Source organism: Oxyura jamaicensis, chromosome 4 (assembly GCF_011077185.1).
Source record: "Oxyura jamaicensis isolate SHBP4307 breed ruddy duck chromosome 4, BPBGC_Ojam_1.0, whole genome shotgun sequence".
In the NCBI taxonomy this organism is placed as follows: Eukaryota; Metazoa; Chordata; class Aves; order Anseriformes; family Anatidae; genus Oxyura; species Oxyura jamaicensis.
In genome coordinates, this window is record NC_048896.1 from 86,888,535 (window position 1) to 86,914,854 (window position 26,320).

General features: G+C 38.6%; 2 protein-coding genes across 3 annotated transcripts in view; one reads left to right on the plus strand and one right to left on the minus strand.

Moving 5' to 3' along the window:
- Positions 1–1,726, minus strand: part of GRK4 (G protein-coupled receptor kinase 4) — a 37,037-nt gene extending 35,311 nt beyond the window's left edge. For both annotated transcript variants that reach the window (XR_004750375.1, XM_035324933.1), the window contains exon 1: positions 1,422–1,726. Coding sequence is in view for 1 of the 2 variants with exons in the window: in XM_035324933.1 (XP_035180824.1) it covers positions 1,422–1,473 (52 nt within the window). In the remaining variant the exon portion in view is untranslated. The remainder of the gene's footprint in view (positions 1–1,421) is intronic.
- Positions 1,727–1,947: 221 nt separating this feature from the next.
- NOP14 (NOP14 nucleolar protein) lies at positions 1,948–24,947 on the plus strand. The gene is made up of 18 exons (XM_035324932.1): positions 1,948–2,420; positions 3,976–4,110; positions 5,333–5,474; positions 6,037–6,182; positions 6,595–6,732; positions 8,207–8,329; positions 9,527–9,658; positions 10,875–11,214; positions 12,465–12,595; positions 12,844–12,929; positions 14,570–14,705; positions 16,508–16,609; positions 17,239–17,392; positions 20,105–20,264; positions 20,961–21,108; positions 22,069–22,187; positions 23,415–23,570; positions 23,917–24,947. Exons 1-18 carry the CDS (start codon positions 2,223–2,225, stop codon positions 24,014–24,016), a joined length of 2,646 nt encoding a protein of 881 aa, XP_035180823.1. The 5' UTR covers positions 1,948–2,222; the 3' UTR covers positions 24,017–24,947.
- Positions 24,948–26,320: the final 1,373 nt, after the last annotated feature.

Genomic DNA, 26,320 nt, shown 5'->3' on the forward strand with positions numbered 1-26,320 from the left:
AATGCAACAGACAGAAACTACTTTCATTTTAGGGAGCATTCTGAAGAACATGATGCACAAACTAGCCCAAGCACAAGGGCACAGACCTGAAAAGGTACAAGTCCCTCTACCAGTGGGGTTTTAAAGCCAGAAATGGCATTACTGGGCATGCTTAAGCTAAAAAAGCCCAGGCCAACTGAAGGTACAAAAGAGTAACAGTTTATTACCATTACTTTTTAAAGCTTCACATCAGGTAGAGCTGATCTTTACATCAGCTCCTGTCAGACTTTCATTTGGTTCATTAAAATATCTTGTTTGGTCAGTTCTACCACTGTAATTTATTTTAAACATAGTGAAACCTTAACTAAAGAGGCAACCTGACATTAAGCAGCCACTTAAAAGCTTTTCCAGACTACCACTCCACTCTTTGTGGTGAGGGTTTGGGCACAGTAAAGTTTTGAGCCAGATTCCACTTTCCCTTCATTTCTCAGATCACTTCAATGCAAACTCCAAATCCAGGCAGCACCACAGACATGTACTGTCAGTGAAACCAGCCAAAACATGTCCTACAGTTTGAGGTGGTCTTTTCAGCTAAAGTTGGGAAATAGCCCAAACTGTGATCGCTGCTCTGGTTTTTAAACCCCACTTCAAAGCCAGAAAGTTGATTTTCCTCTCTTGCTGCTTAAGGCAAATTTAACTGGATACACATATGGCGTAAGTGCCAAACCCATTTAGAGTTGGAGGAACTTGCAAAACATACAGGAGAAGATTCTGTTGTTCTCACTTTAAACAGCTCAACTAAACGAATGGGACTTCTCAAGGCAATTAAGAAAAGCAGGATCCAATCCAAGAAGAATCCGTGCATTTCGTAGTTGAAAAACAGACTCCACACAGAGCGCAGTGGTAATCTGGAGAGGCTTTCAAGTGGCCATTTAATGGACAGCTATATATCCGAAAAAGTAGTAGTATAATCTTATTTCAGGAGGTTTTTGTAAACAATGATCGTTTGGTAAGTGAAGTTTTGTATCTACTAAAATGTTTGGTACCATTCGGTAAGTGAAAATCTGCATCTATTAAAAATGTTAGGTGGGAGAGGGCTCTTCAGGTCCAGATGCTTTGGGGAATAAATTGTCAGGTTTAACCCCATGGAAACAACCCACAACGTGACGAAAAACTCATCTGCACGGCGCAGGGGGCTGTTTCCCAGAGGCAGGCGTTGCGGGCAGACGAAGGGTCGGGGTCTTCCACAGGAGCCTGGGGTTCCTCGGCCCTTTTGTAGGCACAGGCGGGCGAGTCTCTCAGAAGCAGCCCGACAGCAGAAGGGTCCTAAAACCTCCGTGGTGCGAAGCACAACTCGGCCCCTCTCCCGCCCCCCGCCCCCGCCCCCCGGCGCCCCCGGGCCCCCCCCCCCCCTTTCCCCCCCCCCCCCCCTCAGCTCTCACCCTCCCGGGCTTTCAGCAGCACCGTGTTGGCCACGATGTTCTCGATCTCCATGGTCGGGGGGGGTCCTTCCCCTCAGAGCAGCCTCCGTCGCCCCCTCTTCTTCTTCTCCTTCTCCGTCTTCTTCTTCCTCCTCCTCCCGCCCCGCCAGCGCCTCGCCGCCGCTCATCCGGCCCCGCGGCCCCTCAGCGCTGCGCTCGCCTCTTCCCCATCATCACCCGCTGCTCGGCCCGGCACCGGCCTCCCCCTCCCCGAGGGCGGAGGCAAGGAGCAGGCAGCGCCCGCCCGCCCCGACCATAGCTCGCCGCCCTTCTTCGCCTCCTCCTCGTCAGGCAACTCCGCCTCTGCCCCCCCCAACTACAACTCCCAGCAGCCCCCGCGAGACATAGCTCGGCGCTCCCCGTGCGCCCTGCCGCGCTCTGCATGCTGGGATTTGTAGTGCGCTCCAGGGCCCTTTCCCGACCTCCCCGTGGGTCATCGCAAAGCGGGAGGGGAGAAGGGCGGCAAATCTCGCGACGTTTGGGCGAAGCTCTCGCGAGACTGGCGGGGCCGCCGCCGGTGCGTGGCTGGCGCTGGGGGCACGCGGACTGCTGGAGCGCGGTCACCGCGCGGCTCCCTCCGCCGCGCCGCGCTGCACCGGGGGTCTCGCGGGATTTCTGGGGGAAGTCTCGCGCGATTTGGTCGGGAGGCGGCTGTGAGGGCTGAGGGGGGTTTGTCTTGCCGCCATTTTGGTTGGTCGGGGTGTCAGGTCATCTGTCCGTCCGTCTGTCCGTCCCCTCTGAGCCCCCTCCTCCTCCCCGGGAATGGGGAAGGCAGCGAAAAGGAGGCCTAAGGCCTCCGCGCCTTCCCAGAGCAAGGGTTCCGCGGAGTCAGCCATGGCCATGGTCAGGAGCAATCCATTCGAGGTGAAAGTCAACAGGCAGAAGTTCGACATCCTGGGCAGGAAGACCAAGAACGACGTGGGGCTGCCCGGCGTCTCGCGCTCCAAGGCCATCAAGAAGGTAAGAGGGGGGTCAAAACGGGGGAGGAAGGACGGAAGCTGTGATGGAGAGGCACTAAGCCTGGAGGTGAGAGACAAATCGGTCCTCCATGGCATAAGTGGCTTCTCTCCTCATCTCACCTCACCTCACCTCATGTTGCTCTGATGGTGATGGAGAGCCTGGCAAAACGCCCCTCCCCAGCGCACTGCACGTGGTTCATTGATGCAGTCAGTCCTCATCATGTGTGTGGGAATGAGCCTCTTCTCAAATGTCCTGGGACCAGAACACAGCAGCACACATGGACAGGATGCAAATACAAGTGTTCGTTATCTTGGTCAGATTTAGATGCTGCAGGATGTTAAGTTTCTTGATGATACAACATTATTGTAATAGCGAAAGCCTGGAAGAGGAGTAGGGGGTCTCACTGCAGTGGGAACTGCACAGGCATGCAAAAACTATCAGTGGTTTGGAAAACTTGATTGCTTTTTGTGCAATGCTTAAATAGTTATGTTGTGGAAGGACGTTAGGATGCAAAACAATGCTGTGTGCTCCAAGATATATTAATGGGCAGCGTTTAAGTTCCACGATCATTTATGTATTCTGTGGAGGAAGGTAGAACTGTCATAGTGAAGCCTGGCTTCTGCTGTCCGTTACGGGGTTCTCTGCGAGTTTGGGATGCTCAGCAGGGCTGCAGAAACCTGTTGCAGGAAACTCAGCCTTTTCCTTCACAGCAGTAGCTTGCAAGTTCATTGCACTATCAATAGCAAAGATACCTGTCCATCAGATTCAGTTAACATGTTCTAAAGGAACGTGGATCTTTTTGAATCTAAGCACAGCCAGTGCTTTCTTCCTTCAGGAACTATGTAGTAATTTCAGCATGAAATTATATTTTAGCTTTCATCCCTCATTACAAATCTAGATTTGAGACAATTTAATAGTATGTAATGTCACATTTGAAGGTCTTCGGGTTTTAATAGTGAGGTAAATCAAATGTTTGTAATGAATTAGATAACTGGTGCTGAAAAGTAAGCCTGTCCTCATACTTGTGCCAGAAGTGCAGCACATACAAGCTCATATAGGTCTGCTAACTTCCTTTTACTGCTCTGATGCATAACCTCCCTGTGCTCAACACTAAAGCAGAGAACTAGATGTATGTAACCTCTTGGTGTGTTTTTTTTGTTTGCTTTTTATGTGTTAGATGACAAGACCAGAAGAGGTTCAGCTGGCACAGGGGTTTTGTTGCTTTCTTTAATATGTTACTCTCTTATACTAAGTTTCAGACTGAAACTAGAATTCTTCAGAAGCAAAGCTTAGTTTTTATATGTGACAGAATAAAGTACAGCGTACCGTGTTTTGTTTTATTCTAGGCAGCTTGTAAGAGTAGGTAATGTTTCTGAGTATGTCATATGAACTTCTCATCTCTTTTTTATTGTTCAGTTTTCACTTCTCTTTCACTGCATTCTTACCAACTAGATGATACTGCCAGGATACTATAGAGCCTTTCTCACCTTGGTTTTGAAAGTATTTATTCTCTTCATTTTTTAATTTAATTTCCTTTTTTTTTTTGACATTCTAGCGTACCCAAACATTACTGAAAGAATACAAAGAAAAAGAAAAGACGAATGTGTTTAAAGATAAACGTTTTGGTGAATATAACACTAAAATAAGTCCAGAGGAAAAGATGATAAGACGGTTCACTTTGGAAAGACAGGTAAAGTATAGGAATGGGAATTCAGAGAAAAAAAAACAACAACAGGTTGGTGGGGTCACCTTTAACAGGGGGTTTTGCAGGCTAATGCTTTCTATTTTATAATTTATATGTTAGGAACTCTTATGGGAAAAAAAAAAAATTGTTTCTGGGAATCCAGAATTTTCCATTAAATCTCTCTGGTTTTGCAAGACAACTTTCTAATGCAGAAGTTTATGTGAGCATATTTGAGCACTGATATGCAAGAATTTCTCCTATGAAGACCAGCTGGGGGAGCTGGGGTTGTTCAGCCTGGAGAGAAGGCTCTGGGGAGACTTTACAGCAGCCTTCCAATACCTAAAGGGGTCTACAGGAAAGCTGGGGAGGGACTCTTTGTCAGGAGGTGTAGTGATTGGACAAGGGGAAATGGCCTTAAACTAAAAGACAGGAGATTTAGGTTAGAGGTTAGGAGAAAAATCTTCACTTTGAGGGTTGTGAGGCCCTGGCACAGGCTGCCCAGAGAAGCTGTGGATGCCCCATCCCTGGAAGTGCACGAGACCAGGCTGGATGGGGCGTTGGGCAGCCTGGTCTGGTGGGACGTGTCCCTGCCCGTGGCAGAGGAGTGGGAACTGAGTGGTCTTCAAGGTCCCTTCCAACCCAAACCATTCTATGAAGAAAGCTAGTTTTAATTTGATTGATTGGTTTTCTTTGTTCTAGACTTGTTATGATTTGGGAATTAATTTAGAAAAAGGCATCCACCATCAAGTACAATTTGAGATTCCACTATAACTGTTGGAGAACAGCCATTTTATTTGCTGACTATAGGAGCTCTATAACCTGCTGTCATTCTGTAATGTGAAGTGTATGTGCAGTATTATTTCCACCTCATTATACTCAGTCTTCAGAATTGAACATTGAATAGTGCAGTATAATTGTCTACTCGTGCTTTCATTAGGCTAGAAATGTGATAGTGAATCATTGATGTTAATGGTATATGAATAAAACTTAAGCTTCCTTAGGTTTTCTGAGTTACTTCATATCTACATGAGTATAAGAAAGGCGTCGTACTCCCTCGGTTAAGGTTTAAGGTATTTGAATGAAAAGATTAATCTGGTAGTGTTCTTAAAACAGCCCAGAACTGGAGTAAGAATCTCCTCAATTAGCATTGAAAGTACTGTCTTTATTAATTTGTTGCCTGAAGCTAGAAATCTTTTGTTATTTAATTGGTTTGTTTTACTATTCTTAGCAAAATTATGGAAAGAAAAATATCTATAACCTTAATGAAGATGAAGAATTGACTCACTATGGCCAGTCTTTGGCAGAAATTGAAAAACTGAATGATATTGTTGATAGTGATAGTGACACAGAAGAAAGAGGAACGTTGTCAGGTAGGACATGTCAGCTAATATCCCACTGCTCTGTTTTTTTCATTGTTGTTTTTCTTGGTGGTACATTTTTATAATGTGTTCTGTACTGTCTTTCACTGAGAAAAAGTATTATGTAACCGGTTGGGAAATTTAAGCCAGTGTTGATTACTTCTTAACCACACATGGAACAGCTGTCTGGATCTTAGCAGATGCTGAGCTGGAACAACCTTCCTGGCAAGCTTCTTTAATCTGTGGGCTTTTCAGCATTAATATGTACCAATATTTAGAGGATGTTGGGTAGCATCTGAAGTTTAAGTTGCTTTCTTGCAACTCTGCACCTAAATACTAGTTGGAATGTTGAAAAAACACATATTCCTATCTCTCACAAAATGTTTGTCAGCCTAAGGTATGTGGCCAGCATCTCTCTGTCTTGGTATGGCTGTTTATAGGGATGGGAATAGTACATGGATGATTAAATACTTTTAATTGCTCCCATTCTCAAGTAATAGGGGAATATTGTCCCAGCAGCATCAGTACTGATGTATGGATTTGAAAAGGATTCACAATTTATTTTCTCTTCTAGCTGAGTTAACCGCTGCTCACTTTGGAGGGGGTGGAGGCCTCCTCCGTAAAAAAGCATCAAGTGGGCAGGAAGATGAAGAGGAGGAAAAACCTAAATCTAGAAAGGAACTCATAGAAGAGTTGATAGCCAAATCTAAACAAGAAAAGGTGAGTTTTTAGCCCTAATTTATAAATTATGTATGGTTAAGAAGCCATTGTGGTCTGTCTTTGCAGAGTAAAATAGTGCCTTGGAAAGCAAGGTTAATAGCTGTCAAGGAAAAGAGTCTGAGGTCCTTGCATAAAGTCCATCTGCCTTTGGAGAAGGTTTAGGAAATGCATTGGATATCTACCATTCTTTTGTATCTCCAAATCTCTCCTCTTGACTTGTATAACTTGTTTTCTGTATGCAGCCTGTGTGGCATCCAGTATAACTGTACTTCTCCTGTCATAGAGAGATTTTACCTTTAAAATATTAAGTATTGGAAACTATTTGCTAAAGACAGCATTTTGGTTTTGTGCTATAAATGCTTTGTCATGTTCAGCTGAACGTAACACCTGTATTTGTGTTTTATTTTTCTAGCAAGTGAGGCAAAGTCAAAGAGAAAGTGCATTAGAACTTACAGAAAAGCTTGACAATGACTGGAAGGAAATCCAAACCCTTATGGCTCGCAAAACGCCAAAGTCAGAAAGAAAGGACAAAGAGGTAGAAAAACCCAAGGTAAGGTTTTGGCTAGATTACATTCTGTCTGATGTGTAAGGCCAAGTTCATCACTTCACAAAATAAAATGTTGCCTGCCGTTCACACTAAGGGAATTTACAGTTTTAAGACAGTTTGGTTAACTGGAAGAATGTATGGATTTATATTATTTATCTTTTTGTAATTACCAGTTGCTTTTTATTATACATTAAATACGAGAGAGGTTGCATTTTCAACAACAAACACTGTTAGCTGCACGTTATTCTTAAGACAAATACATTTTCCTGAAAAATAAAAATTATTGAGAATGTTGACTTAGTGTGAATGCCTTTGCAATGTTCATTGGATAAAACAACTTTGATTTGACAACAAAATTTTCCTTGTTGTGATTTGGGTACAGTCTTTCCAAAAAGGAATTTAAATATTAAGCTAATGAATAAATTTGTTATGGCCTCAAAACATTTTCTCTTAGTGATACATTATACTAAGAGAAATAATCTTTTAAATTTAAGAATAGGCACTTTAATGTGTTGCACTTTTTTTTTTTCTTGTCCACATTTTATATCATATTTCATTTGTTCCCTGGCAGTAGAATTCAAAAGATGGAACTCATTAACTGATCTTATGTTAAAAGTCATTGTAAATAATGAACAGAATATACTGGATCAAAAGGTCATATTTTGATGTATTTATTTTTGTTTTGAGATGCTTCATAATATGCTGAATACTCCAGTATGTTGGTAATGTGATATCCTAGACAAAAAAAAATGTTACTGTACTTTGCTGAAAAGGAAAATCAGATTCCCTTGCTTCGTATGAACTTCAATTTGACAATTATCAGGGATATCAGAGTGTGAATTAGTAATGCTCTGTAACATTAACGTTGAATAAGAGAAAGTCATCTAGTGGCATGTAGGGAGAAAAATCAGTAGAACTGAATTTTAGTATATATCACTGTATGGTTTAGTCATTTAAACATCTATCAGGAAGTCTGTATTCACAAGTCCAGTGCAATCTCTGCTAACTGTTCTCCCATGTACACTCCTTAAGCTTTACTGAGTATCAGAGGTAGACATCTGTATAACTAATAAGATAGCAGGGACGTAGTTCATGTGTGACAATATTTATAAAGTGAAATGTAAGCTATGAATTTATTAATTTGAGTTGCTCTTTGAGAAAATGGTGTTTTAGTAATAAAAATATTTGAAGTTTTTCATTCAATATATAAACCAGTTGTCATTTATGATACTATTTGTACATTTTTCAGTTGTGAGTAACTTAAATGGAAGGGAATTCAGGGAGAATTTCTGTTCAATAATTTGTTCTGTTCATTATGTTAATACTGAGTTGAATGTTCTTGTGGCTTTTTCTGGACATGGTCTTTGCCTTATTTCTTAAAGGTCTTATTTTTTAGTTGTTATGTCTGGCAGAGGGGTGGCTGCAAAGCAGAATAATAAAACTAAGATAATAAACAACTATATAAATATTTCTTTAGCCTGATGAATATGATATGATTGTTCGAGAACTTGGATTCGAGATGAAAGCAAAACCTTCAGAAAGGATGAAGACAGAAGAAGAATTGGCAAAAGAGGAGCAGGCGCGACTCCAGAAGCTCGAGGTACACCATTTATGGTTTTAGATTGTTTTGTAACCTGTCTTTTGGGAGTGACCACTTACATTCATTGCTTGACCTTAGATTGAAAGTGGCTGTACTAACTGCAATTCGTCAGAGGGCGAATTCAGGAAATCTCTGTTTGTTTTTCGTTTGCAATCTGATATAAAAGAAAAAAAAAAAACAGAACTTAGTACATGACTAGTGAGGTTTATGAAATGAGTTGACATTTCTTCAATAAAAATACAGTATCAGTTTGAATTGCCTTTAAATGTTTTAAATTATTCAGAGTTGAGATGCACTTCAGTAAGGAGAAATACCTTGTGGCACAGAAGTTGAATTACTGCACTGCCAAGTCACTGCTTTCTTCTGGTGTCGCAAATCTCCCAGTGGTAGCATGTATATAGCTTTCCTTTGCATAGAAGTAGGGTTCTCTTGGGAAATACTGCATGCTGCTTCTGCCACGTGGAGCTCTGAGTCCTTTAGAAAGAATAAATTAGTTGGTAAATGTTTCTCTCCTTTTTCTTTTGGGATACTAGGGACATATTTAAGACTGTAGGGATGTGGTACCTTCATGTTACCTCAGAAAGCTCAGTAGCTAACAGCAGAACAGGAAGATTTTTTTCTGTTGTGTTCTTGTCTTCTTGTTTGATGGACAGTCTAGCTGTTTGCCTAGGCAGAAATGCTTTAGAAAATGGGTGTTTCAGATATTGCCCATTGAGTCTATTTACAAACTCAGTGTAGTGTTAAAATCCTAAGACATGGTTGTGTTTACTGCAAACTTGTTACACGTAGGGGAAACAGATAAACACTGCAGAATCATAAAATACTTTTAGAAGCTTACATTTTCTAAGAATGATGCGTTGTCTGATAAACCAAGCAGATAAAAAATAAATAGTGAGAACATCATGCTTTTGTAAACCCAATTTAAACCCTTCCAAATGAGTGTTATCACTTACATTATTGGATTAGGCTATCAGATCGTACTATGCAACAAAAATAAGGTATCATCAGTTTTTGCCCATAGTATGTCAGATCACTGCCTTTTCTTTTCACTGGGTAGTTGGAAAATGCTAGTTAACTTTTTTTTTTTCTCCTCTGATTTTCTTAGCTGTAGTATTTGAGGGAGCTTCCCTTCGGGTGTAATGACATGATTCATCTAGATGGCTCACATCTGTGTATTGTATTTCTGTTAACACACAGGCAGATCGCCTACGTCGAATGCGTGGAATAGATGAACAAGAAACTAAAAAGAAACCCAGCCATGTGTCAGCTGATGATCTAGCTGACGGGTTTATCCTGGACAAAGATGACAGACGTTTATTGTCTTACAAGGTAAGATTTGAAATGTCAGCTTTTTCAGAATTCTGAAACGAAGGTAGGAAAATTGGTTTGGAAGTGACCACTGGAGAACTCTGGTCCAACTTCCTGCTCAAAGTAGGGTCAGCTATGAAATCACCAGGTTGCTCAGGGCTTTACCCAGTCTTGTCAGGAACAGAGGCTGCATAATCTTTGTGGACAGCATGATTGTCCTTAGTGTGAACAAGTTACTCTTTGTATCAGTTTGAACTTTTCTTGTTTCTGTTGCTTCTCCTTCTTCCACCATGTACTGCAGTGAAGGCAGCTGGTCTGCCTTTTCAGTGACCTTCCTTGTAGGAACTGGAAGGCTGTTGTTTGGTTCTAGGCTGAACAAGCCTGGGTTCCTCAGCCTCTCCTCAACGTGGAGGTTCTCCAGGCCCGTGATGATCTTGGTGGCTTTCTGCTGAACTTGCAGCAGTTTATAAATACCTTTCTTGTATTTGAAGGCTGAAAAACTGGACGGTGTATTCTCTGTGGTTAATAGAAGTGCTGAGTAGAGGGGAAGAGATGGGAGTAGCCGTTTCCTTCTATACTGCTGTTATCAAAGTACCCTTCAATACTGTTAGAAGGCTTCTGGGCTGAAGGGAGGGCCTTAGCCCTTCTATGCCCTTCTAGTCTTTTTTTTTTTTTTTTTTTTTTTTTTTTAATTTGCACTATGTTCAGTGCAGTTTTCACAGAATTTCAGCCTGAGGATGAGTGAGTTTCTGAAAGAACCCCTTCCTCTTCTTACAAGTGAGTAGCAAGGGAATTGCTGTTGTCCTCAAGTCAGAGAATGCAAATTGTGGATGCAACTTTAAATTGATAATTAAGAAAATCAGGATGGGAACAATTATTTATCTGATATGCTATTTTAATACATAGAAATAGTTTTTAAAATGTATTTTCTAACGAAGGATGCTTCTTCTTAAGTGACATTGAATTTTTTTTATATCATCTGCTAGTGTTCTTTATTTTTCTGCTGATTATTTTAGTTCTCAGATATTACCTCTCCACGTTTCTTTAAGCTCCTTGGAAATACCCCACTGTTCTTATACCTGTATGCACATTCTCTCCTTAAAATCCCTTCTTGGCTGGCACAGCTGCCATTCACTGCTTGGTCAGGGCAGCCTTTAATGAAAGTTTTCCATGGTGATTCTGGCAAAGTGCTGTTACTTTATCACTGTTTTAACTGGCTTATTTTCCCTACTGGCAGGATGGAAAAATCAATATTGAAAATGAAGAGGAAGAGGAGGACAAAGAACAGGAGGAGGAGGAGGGGGAGGAGGAGGAGGAAGAGGAAGAAGAGGAAGAGGAAGGTGGGAAGGAGGATAATGAGAATGACCAAAGCCAGGAAGAATCTGCTTCTGAAGATGAGGAGGATGTTGCTGCAGACAACCACTCTGATCTTGAATCTGACCTTGAGAGTGAAGAAGAAGCTGCAGGAAATAAAGAAGAGAAGAAAGACAAGACAACTGGAAATGAGTCACAGAACATGGAGGGACTGGATCCAAAAATGGAAGCTGCCAAAGCAGAGCTTCCTTATACATTTGCTGGTAAGCAAAGGACGGACCCAGAGATCCATATTGTCTTTAGGGGGTTTATAACCAGTCTCTTTTTCTCTCCTTCAGGATCTTAAATATTCTTGCTCATCTATGACATTTTGCTTTGTAGCCATCTCCTGCTATCCCAGGAGTCAGTAGCTCGTTAGTGATTAGCACTGATCATGCTGTGAGCAGTGGAAAACAGATCTGTTTCGCCCCAGAGCTGTTACTGCTGCTTCTAGCAGCCCTAGAAGTGACAAATACCTATAGGGGGTGAAAGCAGAAAGATCTGTGCTCATTTCTGAAGGCCAGCAGTACATCCAATTCAAAATGCTAGTGTTTTGCATAAGGGAATCTTAAAGAGGATTCTGTTATCTATATTTACATGAGGAGAGGTTTCCTTCTCTAGTGTTTGGACTCGCCTTTTGGTCAGAAAAGATGCTTAGAGAGGCAGGACTCTGAGGTGTAATCCCTGTGATATAACATGGCAGTATTTTTGGAGATGGAGACATCTGAAATTTGACTCTTTCTAGGTCTGTGCCTAGGAGGAAGGAGGGGGGGATGTTCCAAGCACTACACAAAACATTCATTAATATTAATTACCTAATACAACTAGCTCTTGTCCTAGTATAGGTTTCTATAACAAAATTAGCCATTACAAGATTGAACAATCTTTCAAACAGCTTCCATCAATGCATGCTTTTTTTCATCAAAAGGAGATAACATACATTACACAAACCCTTTAAATACCATTCAGATTTTGTCTTAACCAGAAAGCGGTCACATTAACTCAAAAAACAGCACCATTTAGGATGTTTTATAGCATGTTAACTTATGCAGAAGACTGAAAATAGGCCTTTTTTTTGGTACAATTATTTTCAGTCAGTGGCAAGTTTCTTACTTTTTTAATATCCTTTCATACCAAGGTTAGTTAGATGTGAATTAACCATGGAGCTAATTGTATTATGGCAAATTTATGGTTGAATGTACGCTTACGTTTAATTCTTATGCATTGTGTGGGTGTCAGCATCGTTATGCTCAGGATGAATTGAATCTTAATTGTTGGAAAATGTTCTGACTTATGTTCATAAGTTATGTTACATATTGATAGGTTATTAGTGTTTAAAATATTACTATTTAAAGACTAAATGGTATCTTTTTTTCTAAAAGTAACACTTTCAAATTGGAAATTTATTAGATGATCGCTTTAAATATCATAAGTTTGAGGTTTTGTCTGGTCAATTTTTGTTTTTACATTATAGTTCCGGAATCCTATGAGAAATTTAAGTCTTTATTGGCTGGAAGAACAATAGAGCAACAGCTTATTATTCTGGAAAGGATTCAGAAATGCAATCATCCAAGCCTTGCAGTGGGAAACAAAACAAAGTTGGAAGTATGTTTTTTGTTTGGTTGGTTTTGTCTTGCATTTTAAGGTTTGAAATTAACTTTGAATTCCTGCATAAGGTTTAGTAAGTATTCGGGAAGTGGTATAAAATATACATGCTCCTATGTTGTGGATAGCAGAATCAATGTACTGTAATGTTTCTTTTCTGACTTTTGTGTCACTGTTCTTCTGTGCTGTTAAAAAATACATGCAGTGAAAGAACACTGATAATTTGTAACATGCTGTGCTTCTTGCAGAAACTGTTTGACTTCCTTTTGGACTATATTGGGGAGTTAGCAAACCTGGCTGTACCAGACCTCAAAGCAATTGACAAACTCATCCTGTAAGTAATAAATCCTGTTGACTTTTGCTACATTATGGTTTTAGGAGAAAAGCTACATAGGGTAAGGCATTTTGAATGTAGTTTGTTTCAAATAGTAATCTTGGAATTGTAGGTAACTGGTGATTCTCTGGCTCTTTAGTGTTTTAAATCTGCTTGACGTAGTCTGAGCTATTAATTGTACCAAGACATTTTCAAATTCTCAGAATGTAATTTTTGATCTGTAAAATGCTTTTCATGGTTAGTGAATAAATTATATATCATGTGTGCATGCAAACTTGAAGTTATTTATGCAAATATGAAGTTATTTATACTTCTAATCAAGGACTTCAAGCTTTGCAATGACAGTGTGCTGTTGCCTGTGCAGCCTTACGTGGGTTTCCATTCTGTAATTGTCTCAGGTTTGGAACCTGATGAAAATGGAAATAAAGAGTGTTATAGCAAGCCCATATAAATGTTCCAAAGAAACATTTTGCAGGAATTAGTCAATTTGGCATTGTAGTCTTCAAAGATGTAATGGACAAAGATAGTCAAATTTGTCTCAGGGGTATTCAGCAAAGCATGAGGGTCAATGGACACAAGTTGCAACAAGGGAAATTCCAATTAGATGGAAGGAAAAATTCTTCACAACGAGGGTGTTGGACATCAGAAGAGGTTTCCGAGAGAGGCTGTAGAATCTCCACCCCTGAAGATGCCCAAAACTCAACAAAACTGCAAGCAACCTCAGGCAGCTTTGAAGTTAGCCATGCTTGGACCTTTTGGTTTGCTCAAGATGAGCTCCAAAGTTCCCTTCCACCCAAAACTGGTCTATTATTCCTAGCTAGACTTTGCAGGCTAGACAACTTTCTTTCAATTAATTATTTGTATGTAGCATGAAATAAAAAAAAAAAAAGCATATTGAAAAATAAATAGTTTTAAAAAAAGTCTGTTGTGGACAGCTTTAGCATGCATTGCTCTGTTGCATTCATCAGCAAGAGCACCAACCTGCTGAAGGTCAAATGCTGCACTTTTGTAAAAATGTCTAAACACATTTTGATTGCTTTATAGAACTGGGATTTATTAATATCACCACAAACATTTTAAAAGAAATTACTGAAAAGCAGATGCAGGCTCCTGTCTGCACCTCCCTGTAGGCAGTGTCCACGGGCCAGCAACTGACCTAACTTTGTGGGTATTTTTTTCTCGTTTTAAATAATAAATTTCTTAACTACATTGCTGCCTTTTTAAGTGCTTAACATTGCCTGAGAGTAGTTTGAGTAGAGAGCTGCCTACTATTACGTGCCAGTTTACCTTTGTGCAGTAAAATGAAGAGTTAGGTGATTCAGAAAGATATGCTTCAATCGTATCACATGATTTGAGAGTGTATTTTAAAGTTTTTAATTTTTTAAATTTTTATTTAAGATTTAGAAACCACCAAGTCAGAGATGATCTTGTAAGGCCCAATGAAAAATACATCTGTAAACCAAAAATATTACAGTAATAATCTATACAGCATGGCTGTTTCTCTAAAAATAATACACTTTGGGGAATTTGTTATTGTTATGGATGGAACACAAGAAATCTTCCTACAGGTGCTTAAAAATCTTTTTTTTGGTTAAGATCAATGGTGTAACTTGATCATGACTTAGATTTCTTGTTAATAGGCCATTGTACAATCTCTGCCAGATGTTTCCTGAGGCAGCCAGTGGCAGTATGAAGTTTGTCCTTCGAGACGCTGCGCATGACACGGAAGAAGCAATTGAAGTCAAAGGCCGTGCAACATTTCCAGGTTTAGACACGGTAAAAAACACCTACTGCTAAGAAAATCTCTTGCTCTTTACATGAGTACAGAAGTGCTAGTAAATGGCAGAAGATAGGAAATGTAATTTTGCATTTCAAAGCATATAATAAGTTATTAGCATCTATGTCTTCTTAGGTTTCTTACATTTTAAATTGCCTCTCTGCAGGTAACAAAACGTTCTACAGAGTGGAAGTGTGACTTAGCAATGTTAGTAAAGGGAAAAGATCTTAAAATTGCTGCTTCAGTTTACCTAGAACATTCTTTGTTTTCCTGATGGCGTTTCAATGGGTATTTCTAGGAAAAAGTGATGTCAGTTATGTCCTGATTTCTTTAATTATGTTAACTGCAAATAGTTAAAAAGTGTTCCATAGAAGTTCACTGTCTCCTAGGTTCACAAGAATAACAGGGAAATAATGTTTGGATATAAAATACAACATTTAGTACTATCAATATGAGTGATGCTAAATTAATGACTCAAAGTGAAAGGACTGACCTTTCCATCTTGTGTTAGTATTATTTCAAAATTTCAGCGGCCATGCTAAATTTGAACACACTCCTTTTTCAGTGTCTAGGTAAATGGCTGTTAGGGAATTGACAGGTGGAGCATATGGAAAATGAGTATTTGATTATTGTAATAAAATGCTTCAAAGAGCCACCATAAGGTAGTAATCCTAAGGAAGTGTCCTGTTTTTGTTTCATCAAGCTGGGAGAGAAATGGTGCCTAATGGAATATTTAGGGTATTGAAAGAACATAGACTGGAGGATTTACTTGGCTGACTTGATTCTTACAGCTTGGACAGCATTTATATTGTGTTCTTTTTTGAAGAGTCTTTATTCATGATGTTTTACATTTTGCAGGAAATGTGTTGTAGAGAGCTTATAATTATTTATTTTCTCACTGTCACCCTTCAGACACCAGTGGCACTGTTGAGTGTCATTGCATTCCATGGACTTCTTCAGGTTTCAAGCCATCTTTGTGTTCTAGGGTAGAATTACATCACTGTCCTGTTGCCAAAGCAGTTGTTTGAATGAAGGTTCCTTAGACCAGTTGCGTTAGTAGACTTTACACATACTTATAGTTAAGCTAATTTGATCAGGGGTGTTTAGTAACTAAACAGTTCAGGAGAATATTTATTTACAACAAAAACTTCATAGAAGAAAACGGAGCTGAAACAATAAAATTTGACTTGTGTCTAGCTTACTATGCAAATGTCCACTTAGATCCATTTATCAAATTACCCTGCAGCTGATGTTTAAGGTTCTTACGGTCATGACAGGAGGTCACTCACAGCTCTCTTACATTCCCTTCAATAAGAGTGTACATAATTGCTGGCTAGTTCTCCTGGCTGTGTTTGTTACTTGTTACCTGCTAGTGCCTGAGGGTCCTGGTTACTTAATTGTCTGTGTTGAGGACCTGTTGAAATTTGTCAAAGGTGGCCACTTGTTCATTTCTTTACGTGATATGAGAATGTGTGGTTGCAGGGGGCAGAACTTTATCACATTTCCTCATGGAATAAATCGTCAGTGTGGTGGGCATAGTCCTTGGTTGCTCCTCCAGCTGCCTTGTTGAGTTAATGCAGTGTTAGACATATAATGGATAGTCCATTTTCTCATGTAACTTTAACAGTCATCTCAGTAAATAGGTTGTGTATCATATCAGCTTTCTCAGTGATGTATATCTTAGTGTTTTTAGACTACTACCTGACAGTTACTTATACATCACAGTTAGATATGTGTAAAATCATTTGGGAATTGTGTCTTACTATATTTTGCCTTTTTACTCTCTTTTATATGCTGTCAGCTTATTTATTTGAAAATTACATCTCTACTGTTTCCAACATCTGACTTCTGGCATCCAGTTGTAACTCCTGCTTTTATATACATGAGTCAGCTGCTTACTAAGGTATGTCTGTGATGTTGAATCTCAGCATATTGTTCCTTGTTTCTTTGTAGGACCCCAGCTATAAGTTATATTGCAATTGGTCATACTTAAGAAAGATCTTTACTTAAAAACTTGCCAGTGTTCATTTTCCTTAAAATCTTATCTAGCACAATGCATTGCAGTGCAGCTAAAATATGTCCTATTTTTTCTACCCGAATGTCCTGTTTATATGCTTTGAAAGTCTTGAGCTAGTTCTGTTACTGTCGCAGAACCAAGTTGCTTTCAGCCAGATGTTTCTTTTTTTTCACTTCTGAAATGGATATGGGGCATTGGAGGGCAAGAAATAGGACTGAAATGTATGAACAGGTCAGATGGCAGAAACAAACAAGTAAAAAGAACTTATTGTTTGTGATTTAGCACCTTCTAGTGGCTAAATCTCTTCTGACAGACCTTCTGCTCATTTCTGCATATATTTTTTAGTGTGTGCAAGGGAGAGCCAGTATGTTTTCGTTTAAGTCCAAAGGCTATCATTTTACAGATCTTAAATGGGTAAAACTTATTAAATATTTCTACTTTGGGGGAGATGCAATATTTGTGATGGATAGACATTTACTAATTAACATGATGTGCTTTTTTCTTTTTTTTTATAGTGTCGCATCACAACACTGCAAGATGTTATTAAAGGTTTATTTATATGCTGTTTGTTCCTGGAATACATCTCTCTCTCCAGAAGATTTGTACCAGAACTCATCAATTTTCTTGTTGGAGTACTTCACATATCACTCCCCAAAAAGCAAGCCCAGGGTGAGTTTGTTTAGAATAAATGAGTAATTATTTTTTATATTAGGGGTTTTTCTTTTAAATTTTAATAATTATCTTTCACACTGAGTTCAGTATTTTGAACAAAAGACCAAAATCATCTGCTAGGTTGGCCGTGCACAGTTTTGATTCTCAGACATCTTCTTATGAATGAGATTCTCTAATGTTGTCAGGAAAGAAAACTGAAGTTGGTAAGGGAAATAAAGTAGTGTTGCCCACCATGCAGTATTTTGGCAGTATTGTTGTTCTAAGTAGTCAGTGTGATTAGACCGCACTCAAAAATTTTCAGTTCCAATGGGATTACCAATGAGTACCCTGCAAGTAGCCTCCCTTATCTGCTAATAGCCGTATCGCCCAGATAAATGAGAGAAATATAACACAGAGTTGGTATTTTTCCTTTTTATGTGTTTGACAAGGATTTGTTGTAGTTTAACAGAAGGCAGCTGTCCCCCCAAGCAGAGGATTAGGCTGTGCTGTAACATAACTGCAAACTTAGCAGTCTGTGCAGACAACAGTGAGAACGAAGCTGTCTTTTCAATGGGATCCATATGCTAGCAAATGATTTTTAATTGCCAGTCTTTGTCTGTAATATTTTTTTTTTCTGTGAGGACTCATTTCAAGCTTTAAAGTTATTCTAGAACTGAGGCTTCTTACTGAAAAGGTTAGTGACAAAAATTCACTTAAAAGAGCTTTGTCAGGGCATAGTAACTAATTCATGTGCTAGTATCCCTAGGTCACTCTGAGTGTCAGCATGCACCAGGAGACCGCAGGCAGGATATTCTCAAGTGAAAAATTCAATGATTTGTTGGCAAATCCTCACAGAAGACATCTGGGATTTAATGAACTACAGGCTAAATATTACTGTGCTCATCACCTGAAGTCTTTGTGTTTAGGGTGATCATCTGTTAGGTGAGGAAGGTTCAGCTTCTGTTGCTGCAGCATTCCAGTATGTCTTCAGTGGTACTAAGCTGTCTTGCAGCTCCCTTTTTTTCTCCTTTAGGATTTTCATTCCTTTCCATGCTGATAGTCTTTTCTTCTTGTGAATTCTTGAGCTACTAATGATCCCTTTCTCAACAAGCTTAGTGCTGCAGTTTCACCTTTATTATCTTGTGTGGCTGTACCCTGCAGACTCACCCAGCTCCTTCTCACAGCTTAGCAGTTTCCTCTGAAGTGAGAGCCAAAGTTACACAGCTGGGCTGCATCAGAGCTAAAGCCCTGGATTCTCAGAACACCGACAGCTGAACTCTTAGAGGTGGGAAGAGGTTACAGAGTGGGTGCATTACACAGCACTTAAAGTATTTTAGCCTTTGTTTACTCTCATAGGAATACATGCTCTATAAAGGTTTTGGGTACAGTATCAGTTAAGTCAGATAAACTACTTTAAATATTTAGGGGAGATTGATGGTTTAAGTTTCAACTATTTTTTTAACTTCCTTTGTATTTCTGCTAATGTTTTTGCACTACTTAAATTTGCATGGTGTTGGTTTTTATTAGCAGTAAGGAAGAGCTCAATAGAAGATATGCTAGAGGCACAGCATTCTCTTTCTGAGAGTTTTTCAATCAATATTGATGTTCTGAAGTTACTAAATATCTAATCATGTTCTTAAGTATCTGTGGTGGAACTATTGCTGATAAATGTAATGGTTTTACTGTCAACAAAGACTATTTTAAAATGAGCTGACAGCTAGTTCTCTGGAATACTGATATACTGTCACACCAAAAAATTTTGGGTTCAATTTTGACAATAAGTAACATTAGCAAATAGAACTCTTTCTGATTTCATTTTGCAAGTTAGGCCATTTCTCGCATGGAGAATTTGTTACATGGAGAAACAATAGAGAATACAACTTCATAAAAGACTGGAGTACAGGTTTTGATCTGGTTTAGACTTTTAAATAAAAAGCAGAAAAGCTGAAGGGGGAGGGGAAGGGATTGTCTGTTGATAGCCTCAGGTAATGGAATTGTTAACGAAAGATGCTGTCCTCTCACAAGTAAAGCTGATAATAATAAAGTTTTGAAATAAGTTCAACTACAAGCTTGTCGGACCTAAGGAAAAAAAAAATCCAGCACAGGGACTACAAATTATTCTCTACCTTAGACATGAAACTCCACAAATGTGTTTTTCACATTGGTCTGCAAGTACCAGTTGCACAGATCAGCTTATTTAGCACAATGATTCTCAAGTCTATTCTGTATTGCCAGCCCTAGTGTGTATTCTGCATTTACTTCACATCTTAAAACTGCTTTGCTGGAGTGGGAGAGGATTTTACAGCATGCATCTGAGGGTCCCTGCCGAGAGGCCACTGGAGAGGCTCAGTGCTGTGCAGTAACTGGGAGCTTTCGCTGCTCATGCTCACTCTGCTGCTTCCCCACTTTCTGGTTAAAGCCTTCTACTCGTAACTCCAATGGAAAGTCCTGTTCCTTGCCTTTTCCTCTTAAGCATATCCAATGCTTCGCTCTCACTGGCAGTTTAACTGTCCATCCTGTTCCCCACAGGGCAGGCATCTTCTCTAGTCTTCTCTCTCCCCATATATACATAGGATTCTGCCTGTGGTCCATGATTTTAGAAAAACCTTGTACTGGTAAAGGTGTTTTTTGTTTGTTTGCTTGTTTTGTTTTAAGGCAGTATGATTAAAAAGTTCTTTAGACGTAATGCTGAGAATTGATTTGTTTATGATTATTATTCTTGGTTTTTAGGCTACACTGTAGTGCATCCATTCACACCAATGGGGAAAAATTTAGAACTGCTTCTGGTGTGTGATAAGAAGGATTTGGAAAGTTGGCAGAAGCAAAATTTGCCATTGAGTATTGTGACTAGATTAAAGGAAGCCAGCAGAACAGAAATGAATCATATCAGGTATGTAAGAGTAAGAGCAGTGAGGTGTTCTGCTTTATTTTTATGCATAGGAAATATTAATCTTCTGTCAGAACGTTACACAGAGCATTTGTTGGAGTGGTCAGCCCTTCCATTCCTTTTCTGTACAGCTGTGGACTGATGAAATGATGCAGAGACAGAGGACATGCTCAGTACTTGGAACTGTCATGCTCGTATTTACATACAAATATCATGTTAGAGGAGACACTGAAGAAATCAAATCCTAAAGTTAGACTACAGTTAAATATGTTCATTATGCAAGTCTGACCTTTTTTTTTTTTTACCTTGTGCATCTGTTATACCATAACTTATTTCAGGGATGAGTAAGGATTTTGTTACAAGGTTTAAAAAGAAAAATTACTAATTCTGTTTTGAAGTGTGGCACTTCTAGAACCAGTATAAAAACCTGTTACTCAAGCAGCAGACACAGCATTGGCTTGTGCTCTGTGCGCTCACATAAAGATGTGTTGCTAATGGATTTCTTGGGTATTTACTTGCAGTAAAAGTGAAATTTTAGTCTGAAATTACAACCTGGAACAACCTTGTAACTGGCTGTGTCAGGTTGTCTTAATAATAAACACTGCTAATGCTCCCAGATTTAATTAATTTGATTATTTTTTAAAAAATTCAGTGCAATTTTTGCAAGTGAAATTTTTATATTATTTTGCACATCAACAGGTTATCGTGTCTAGCCCTGTGTTTTGATCTCATTAAAAGATGTGCAGTTCTGTATGAGTCTTTACCATCATTCCATGAAATAATGCATCCCGTCAAAATACTTCTTACACAACATGTGCCAGTGAATGAATATCCTGAAAAAATGCAGGTATGTGTTCCTTAAGAATGAAATTAAGAATGAACCAATCAAACCAATTATTTCATTAACAAATTCAGTGATCTTCATCTGTGGTTAAACAACAACAAAAAGTATAACATCAGTGAGATGTTCACAAGGGTCAAGCATTTGCCTTAATTGTTCTTCAGAAATCATAATGATGCTTCTTTGGAGAAATCAAAGAAAAATGGAGAATACTAAGAAAGTATCTTTTTCATTGTATATCTTATCCCTCTAATTGAGGAGAATAGCACTTTGAGCTGTAATAATGTAGCATTCTGTGGCTTAATTTATAAGACTAGTAGTCTGGTCATCCAGTTGCTCCTGTACTTTTGTAGTGAGGATGTAAGAGCTTAATACAACCAAATACATGTTGGTACATGAGAAAGTATTTGTAACTGCGTCAGAAAAATTAAACTGAATATATCTGGTGAGCTACCTCACTTGAGTGAGGTCAGTTGTTTGTTTGTCTAGCAATGAGTTTTAAATATACTTTTTAATCTGTCTTTTCTGGATATAGCAGAATTGTCCTCTCCTCAAAGAGACATCATGAAATGTCCTTAGAGAACAAGATTTGGTAACATAGGTGATGCAAAATGGCCTATTTTTTGCCAGCAAAATAAAATTAACATCCTTAGAATGACTCTGAAAGGCAGGCTCTTGAATTTTACTGGCTTTAGTCTTGCTTATTCCTCTGTTAGGTGAAACTGTTTGCAGACCTTTCTTATTGTCCATGTTACCATCTTAATAGAATTCCTAAAGTGTTTAAAAATTACCCAGCCTGGAAGGGTTACAGCATTTCAGTGTTAGCAGTGTCCTAAAGAAAAGCAATGATTTCACTTGGAAGAAGAACATGTGGGGAGGACATTACTTTGACTAAATTTACCGTAAGGTGTGAATTATGGTGTCTCTGAAACACTTTTAAAGTTGTAAATTGATTTGCGTTTTCAGGAATGGTATCACGGTGCTCTGAAAGAGCTAGAGAACAAAGCAAAGCACTATACTCCGCTGATCTGTGAGAAAAAGAAGCCAGTGCCATTGAAACAGTTTACGCCTAAGATTGTGAAAGTGTAAGTAAAGCAACTCTTAGTGCAAAAGAAAAAATGTATGTAAACATTGAGATTTTCAGTAGACTAAACAGATTTGGAAAACAGGACATAAACCAGCTAACTGTTTCTCTGTTGCATTTTATGCACAAACTGCGAAGGACCAGCTACTTGGGTGGTAGGAAGGGAAAGAAGAAGAAAGGAGGAATTCTAAGAAATAGAGCAAAGATTGTCTTGAGGGAAAAAAATAGCACTGGAAATCAACTCTTGTCCATATAATCAGTTAAAAATTAATAAATTTCCAGTTGAGAAGGGGTTGTTATTATCTGATATTTTGCCATATGCTCTGTAAAAGCACTTTAGTCTCAAGAACAAAAGTGAGTTGTAAAAATCATACTGAAATACATAAAGGTAAAGATGGGTGGTGAAATCTTGAGGGTTGTATCACTGGTGCAGGAGATCAGGCAGAATATTCCTGTACACGGAACATAACAAGTAATGTGTCAGATTAAGCATTCCTTTAGGCATACTTGATTGCCCCATTCCTCATTCCCAAGCAATTTTCTACCTTTCAACAGTAGCAATGACAAAAAACCTGGAGCTTTTTTCTTTTTATAGACCTTACACTGATCATGTGCACTTTTATATTCTGGTTTGGAATTAAATTTAAATAACACTAATTTCCTTTTGTAGATAATAGAGCTGTGTTCTGATTCAGGAAGTCTGCCTTATATTGGCTGCTGACTCATTTAGGCCTGTTTGTTATCTACAAGGGCATAACTGCGTCTTACTTACTCTACTAATTTAAGAGGACAGCTTTCCTCTGCCATACACATTTACCATCAAGTTAACTGAAGAGACCATTTCTTCAGAATTCATCTGCAAAGGAAGTCTGCAAAAACTTAAGATACATCAGGAGATTCCATCTTTCTCCAGACATCTTTTATTTACCTGCTTTAGCTTTTTCAGTCTTTAACAAAATGCAGGCTGCATATGGGGGGGATTGAAGCGTATCTGTTTTCTGGAAAATGTTATCTGCTTGTCATCTGTATGATGATGACATGCGGTTAGAAAGTCTGGTGAGCGTTTTTCCAGGATGTTCACTGGGGCAGCTCCTTATTTTTCAAGTTGATTACATAATATGCAGAAATTAAAATACAGTTCATGTTCAGACAAAAATTCACTCCTTATGCACATGAAGTCCTTTTTGGTAAGGTGTTCTGTGCTCACATATACGCATTTTCATTTCAGTTTAGAGTTTGGAAGAAAGCAGGGAAGCAGCAAGAAGGAGCAAGAAAGAAAGCGGTTGATTCACAAGCATAAACGTGAATTTAAGGGAGCTGTTCGTGAGATTCGGAAGGATAACCAGTTTCTGGCTAGAATGCAACTTTCAGAAATCATGGAGAGGTAATGTAACCTTTTCTTCAGCACCAGTTTAAGAGTTGTTCTTCTGTCCGTTTCTTTGCTGTGTGATGAGACTGACAAGAACAATCAATAGTACAAAACTTTAAATAAGTAAAAGTTGGCAATTTGGGGAGAACAGGTATTTTTGTTAGAGATTATTTTAACTTTCAACTTTGCAGTTTCATTTCTCTAGTTAAGAATATGCTGAAAGTTGTTATGTAAAGTGTGTATCAGTGAAATCTAAGATATGTGGGGCTTCCTGTAAATTAATGATTACAGTCTAAATGTACTTATTTTCCCTAATATAATCTTCCTGAAATATTTAACACGTTCATTGTTTGCTTTACAGGGATTCAGCCAGAAAGAGAAAAGTGAAAGAGCTTCTTAGTAGCCTTGCTACACAGGAGGGTGAATGGAAAGCAATGAAAAGGAAAAAAATGAAGAATTAATTGGGACTATGTACGGACATAAAGTTTGGTTTTACTGACGTATAAAATGACCCAATTCTATGGCTTTTGCACAGATTTTAATTGCATTTGTTGGGTGTATTCCTTTCAAGGAAAACAACATCATCAGATCTGTCTGAAAAAGTGAACCTGCTTATTGGATAAATCCACAGGTTTTCGTAAGAAAAAAAATAAAATAACGTTTTTGTATGTGGTATGCTTCTGTTTGTTTTAGCAACAGTATATTTGGATAAATAATTAGAATTCTCAAGAGTGTGTAAGGAAATTTTAGATTATTTTGAACAAAAAAAAATGTACAGCAAAACTCCTTTGGTATTTCTTTAATATAATAATTGCAAGCAGCTCATATACTGGTAGTATACTTGTAACTTCAGCAGTAACATTTGAATTAGTCTGTAGCATTGGGATATTCTAATTCTTGGTTTTGGTGGACTAATGGCGTTGGTTTTCAAGAAGTCCTTTGCTGAAGTTGTACATCCATTTTTGTCTTCAGTAATTTTGGGATCAACGTTTAGCTCTGAAATTCTCAGTAATCTAGGGCAGTTCACTGTTTCAGCATAAACATCACAGTCTGATTTAAGATGACAGTCGCATCTTTAATTCTCTTTCACTTATTTTATCACGTATTACTGAGAATTACTGAGAATCAGTGAGAACTGCCTGGCACAACTGTGGAAAACATCTGCTCTTTGGGTAGAGCCAATAAATACTTCTAATGCTTTTTTTTATTAAAAATATATATATATATATATATATATTTGTGAATAAACATTAAATAACTGTGGTGTTCTTTTTTTGATTCAAAGATGCTGGTCTAAACTAGGTTATGATTGAGGCATCCATTGTAATCCATTTGATAAACTCAGTGACAGTTTTTATGCAATGAAGAAAATTATATTTTCTTGCAAAACTTTGAGAAATTAAACCCCATTTCACAGTAACATTCCAAGTTCAGTGTAAAGAACAAGCTATGAAGAAAATCTTAGAACAAATAAAATAATCGGCCAAGGCTCTTTGCAAACAAACAAAAACAAAAATATCCTTCCATTTTCAAACACTCTTCTTAGACCTGATCTCCTATGTTTTGGCCAATGCGTAACTCTGAAATGGCAACACTTTACCCTACTCTTCATGAAGAAAGACAAACACTGGCAGTAAATCTGATTTAACAGATAGGTCTGGTTGTTTCAGACTGGTATAGAACATGATGTTTGTGGTGGTGTTTTGTTTGCTTGTTTTTTTCCAAATGAGACTTGGAAGCAGGACTAAAACTAGGATGGGAGGAGTGGAAACACTCCAGCTTTGCATTTAAACTCTAATGACAAAACTCTCTTTGCAAGACCAGACTTGTCAAAGATTTACCTGTGTATGTTCCCTAAAAAGAAGAAAGCTTCTAGTGAATCTCAGTACAACTGTAACAAGGTAATGAATGGGTGAGTATCATCAGATTTTTTGGCTTACAAAACCAGCTGTATTAAGTGTTAAAACAGTCTGAATACTAAGTACCAGTGGGGGAGATAGTCATGTCACATAAAAGTAAAATTTCTATGTTTGAAATCCATTCACTTCTGAAAACAAAATATATTTTCAGTTACCCTTTCCAACATCAGGAAAGCTAAACTTCAAAGAGATCTCAGAAGATTAGTGTGCCTCCTGTTTTATTTCCATTTGGCACAGTATGGAGCTTTTCTTTCCTCCTTTGCAAAAAATAATAATAAAAAAGTAGATTAACTTCATCTTTAAAAACAAAAGTTCTTGGCTCAAGCCAAGAACTTAAGACTGAAACAATGAGAAAGGAACTAACTTCTTATTTCATACTATAAATCAGCATTTTCAGTCTGCAGTTTTAGTCCTAGTATATTTGTCCTTTGCACAAATAAACTGACAGAAAAGTATTACAGTTTATCTGACTATTTTTCCAACAGTAAGTAGCTTCAGCGGATTTGCCCAGCAGGGTATTAGAATCACAGAGAGGCTGACAGCTGCATTTTGATCCCAGGGCGGTGATTTTTTGATATCAGTTGCAGCTGCTTATTCCTCAGTAAGAGAGGTAAGAAAGAAAGAGGGGAGAGACACAAGATGGGATGATGGTGTTTGTGGAAGAGGATATTTATTGGGACAATGAGCAGGAATATTTCAGGATGCTGAGGAGAAATGCTAAAGCACAAGGAAAGCTCAACTGATAACTTTACATGTCTGCTTTGGAATGCCGGATGTGTTTGAGATGCTGAATGAAAATCACAGCATGCACTTTTACAAATGAATGTCAATATTTACTCACGGTTT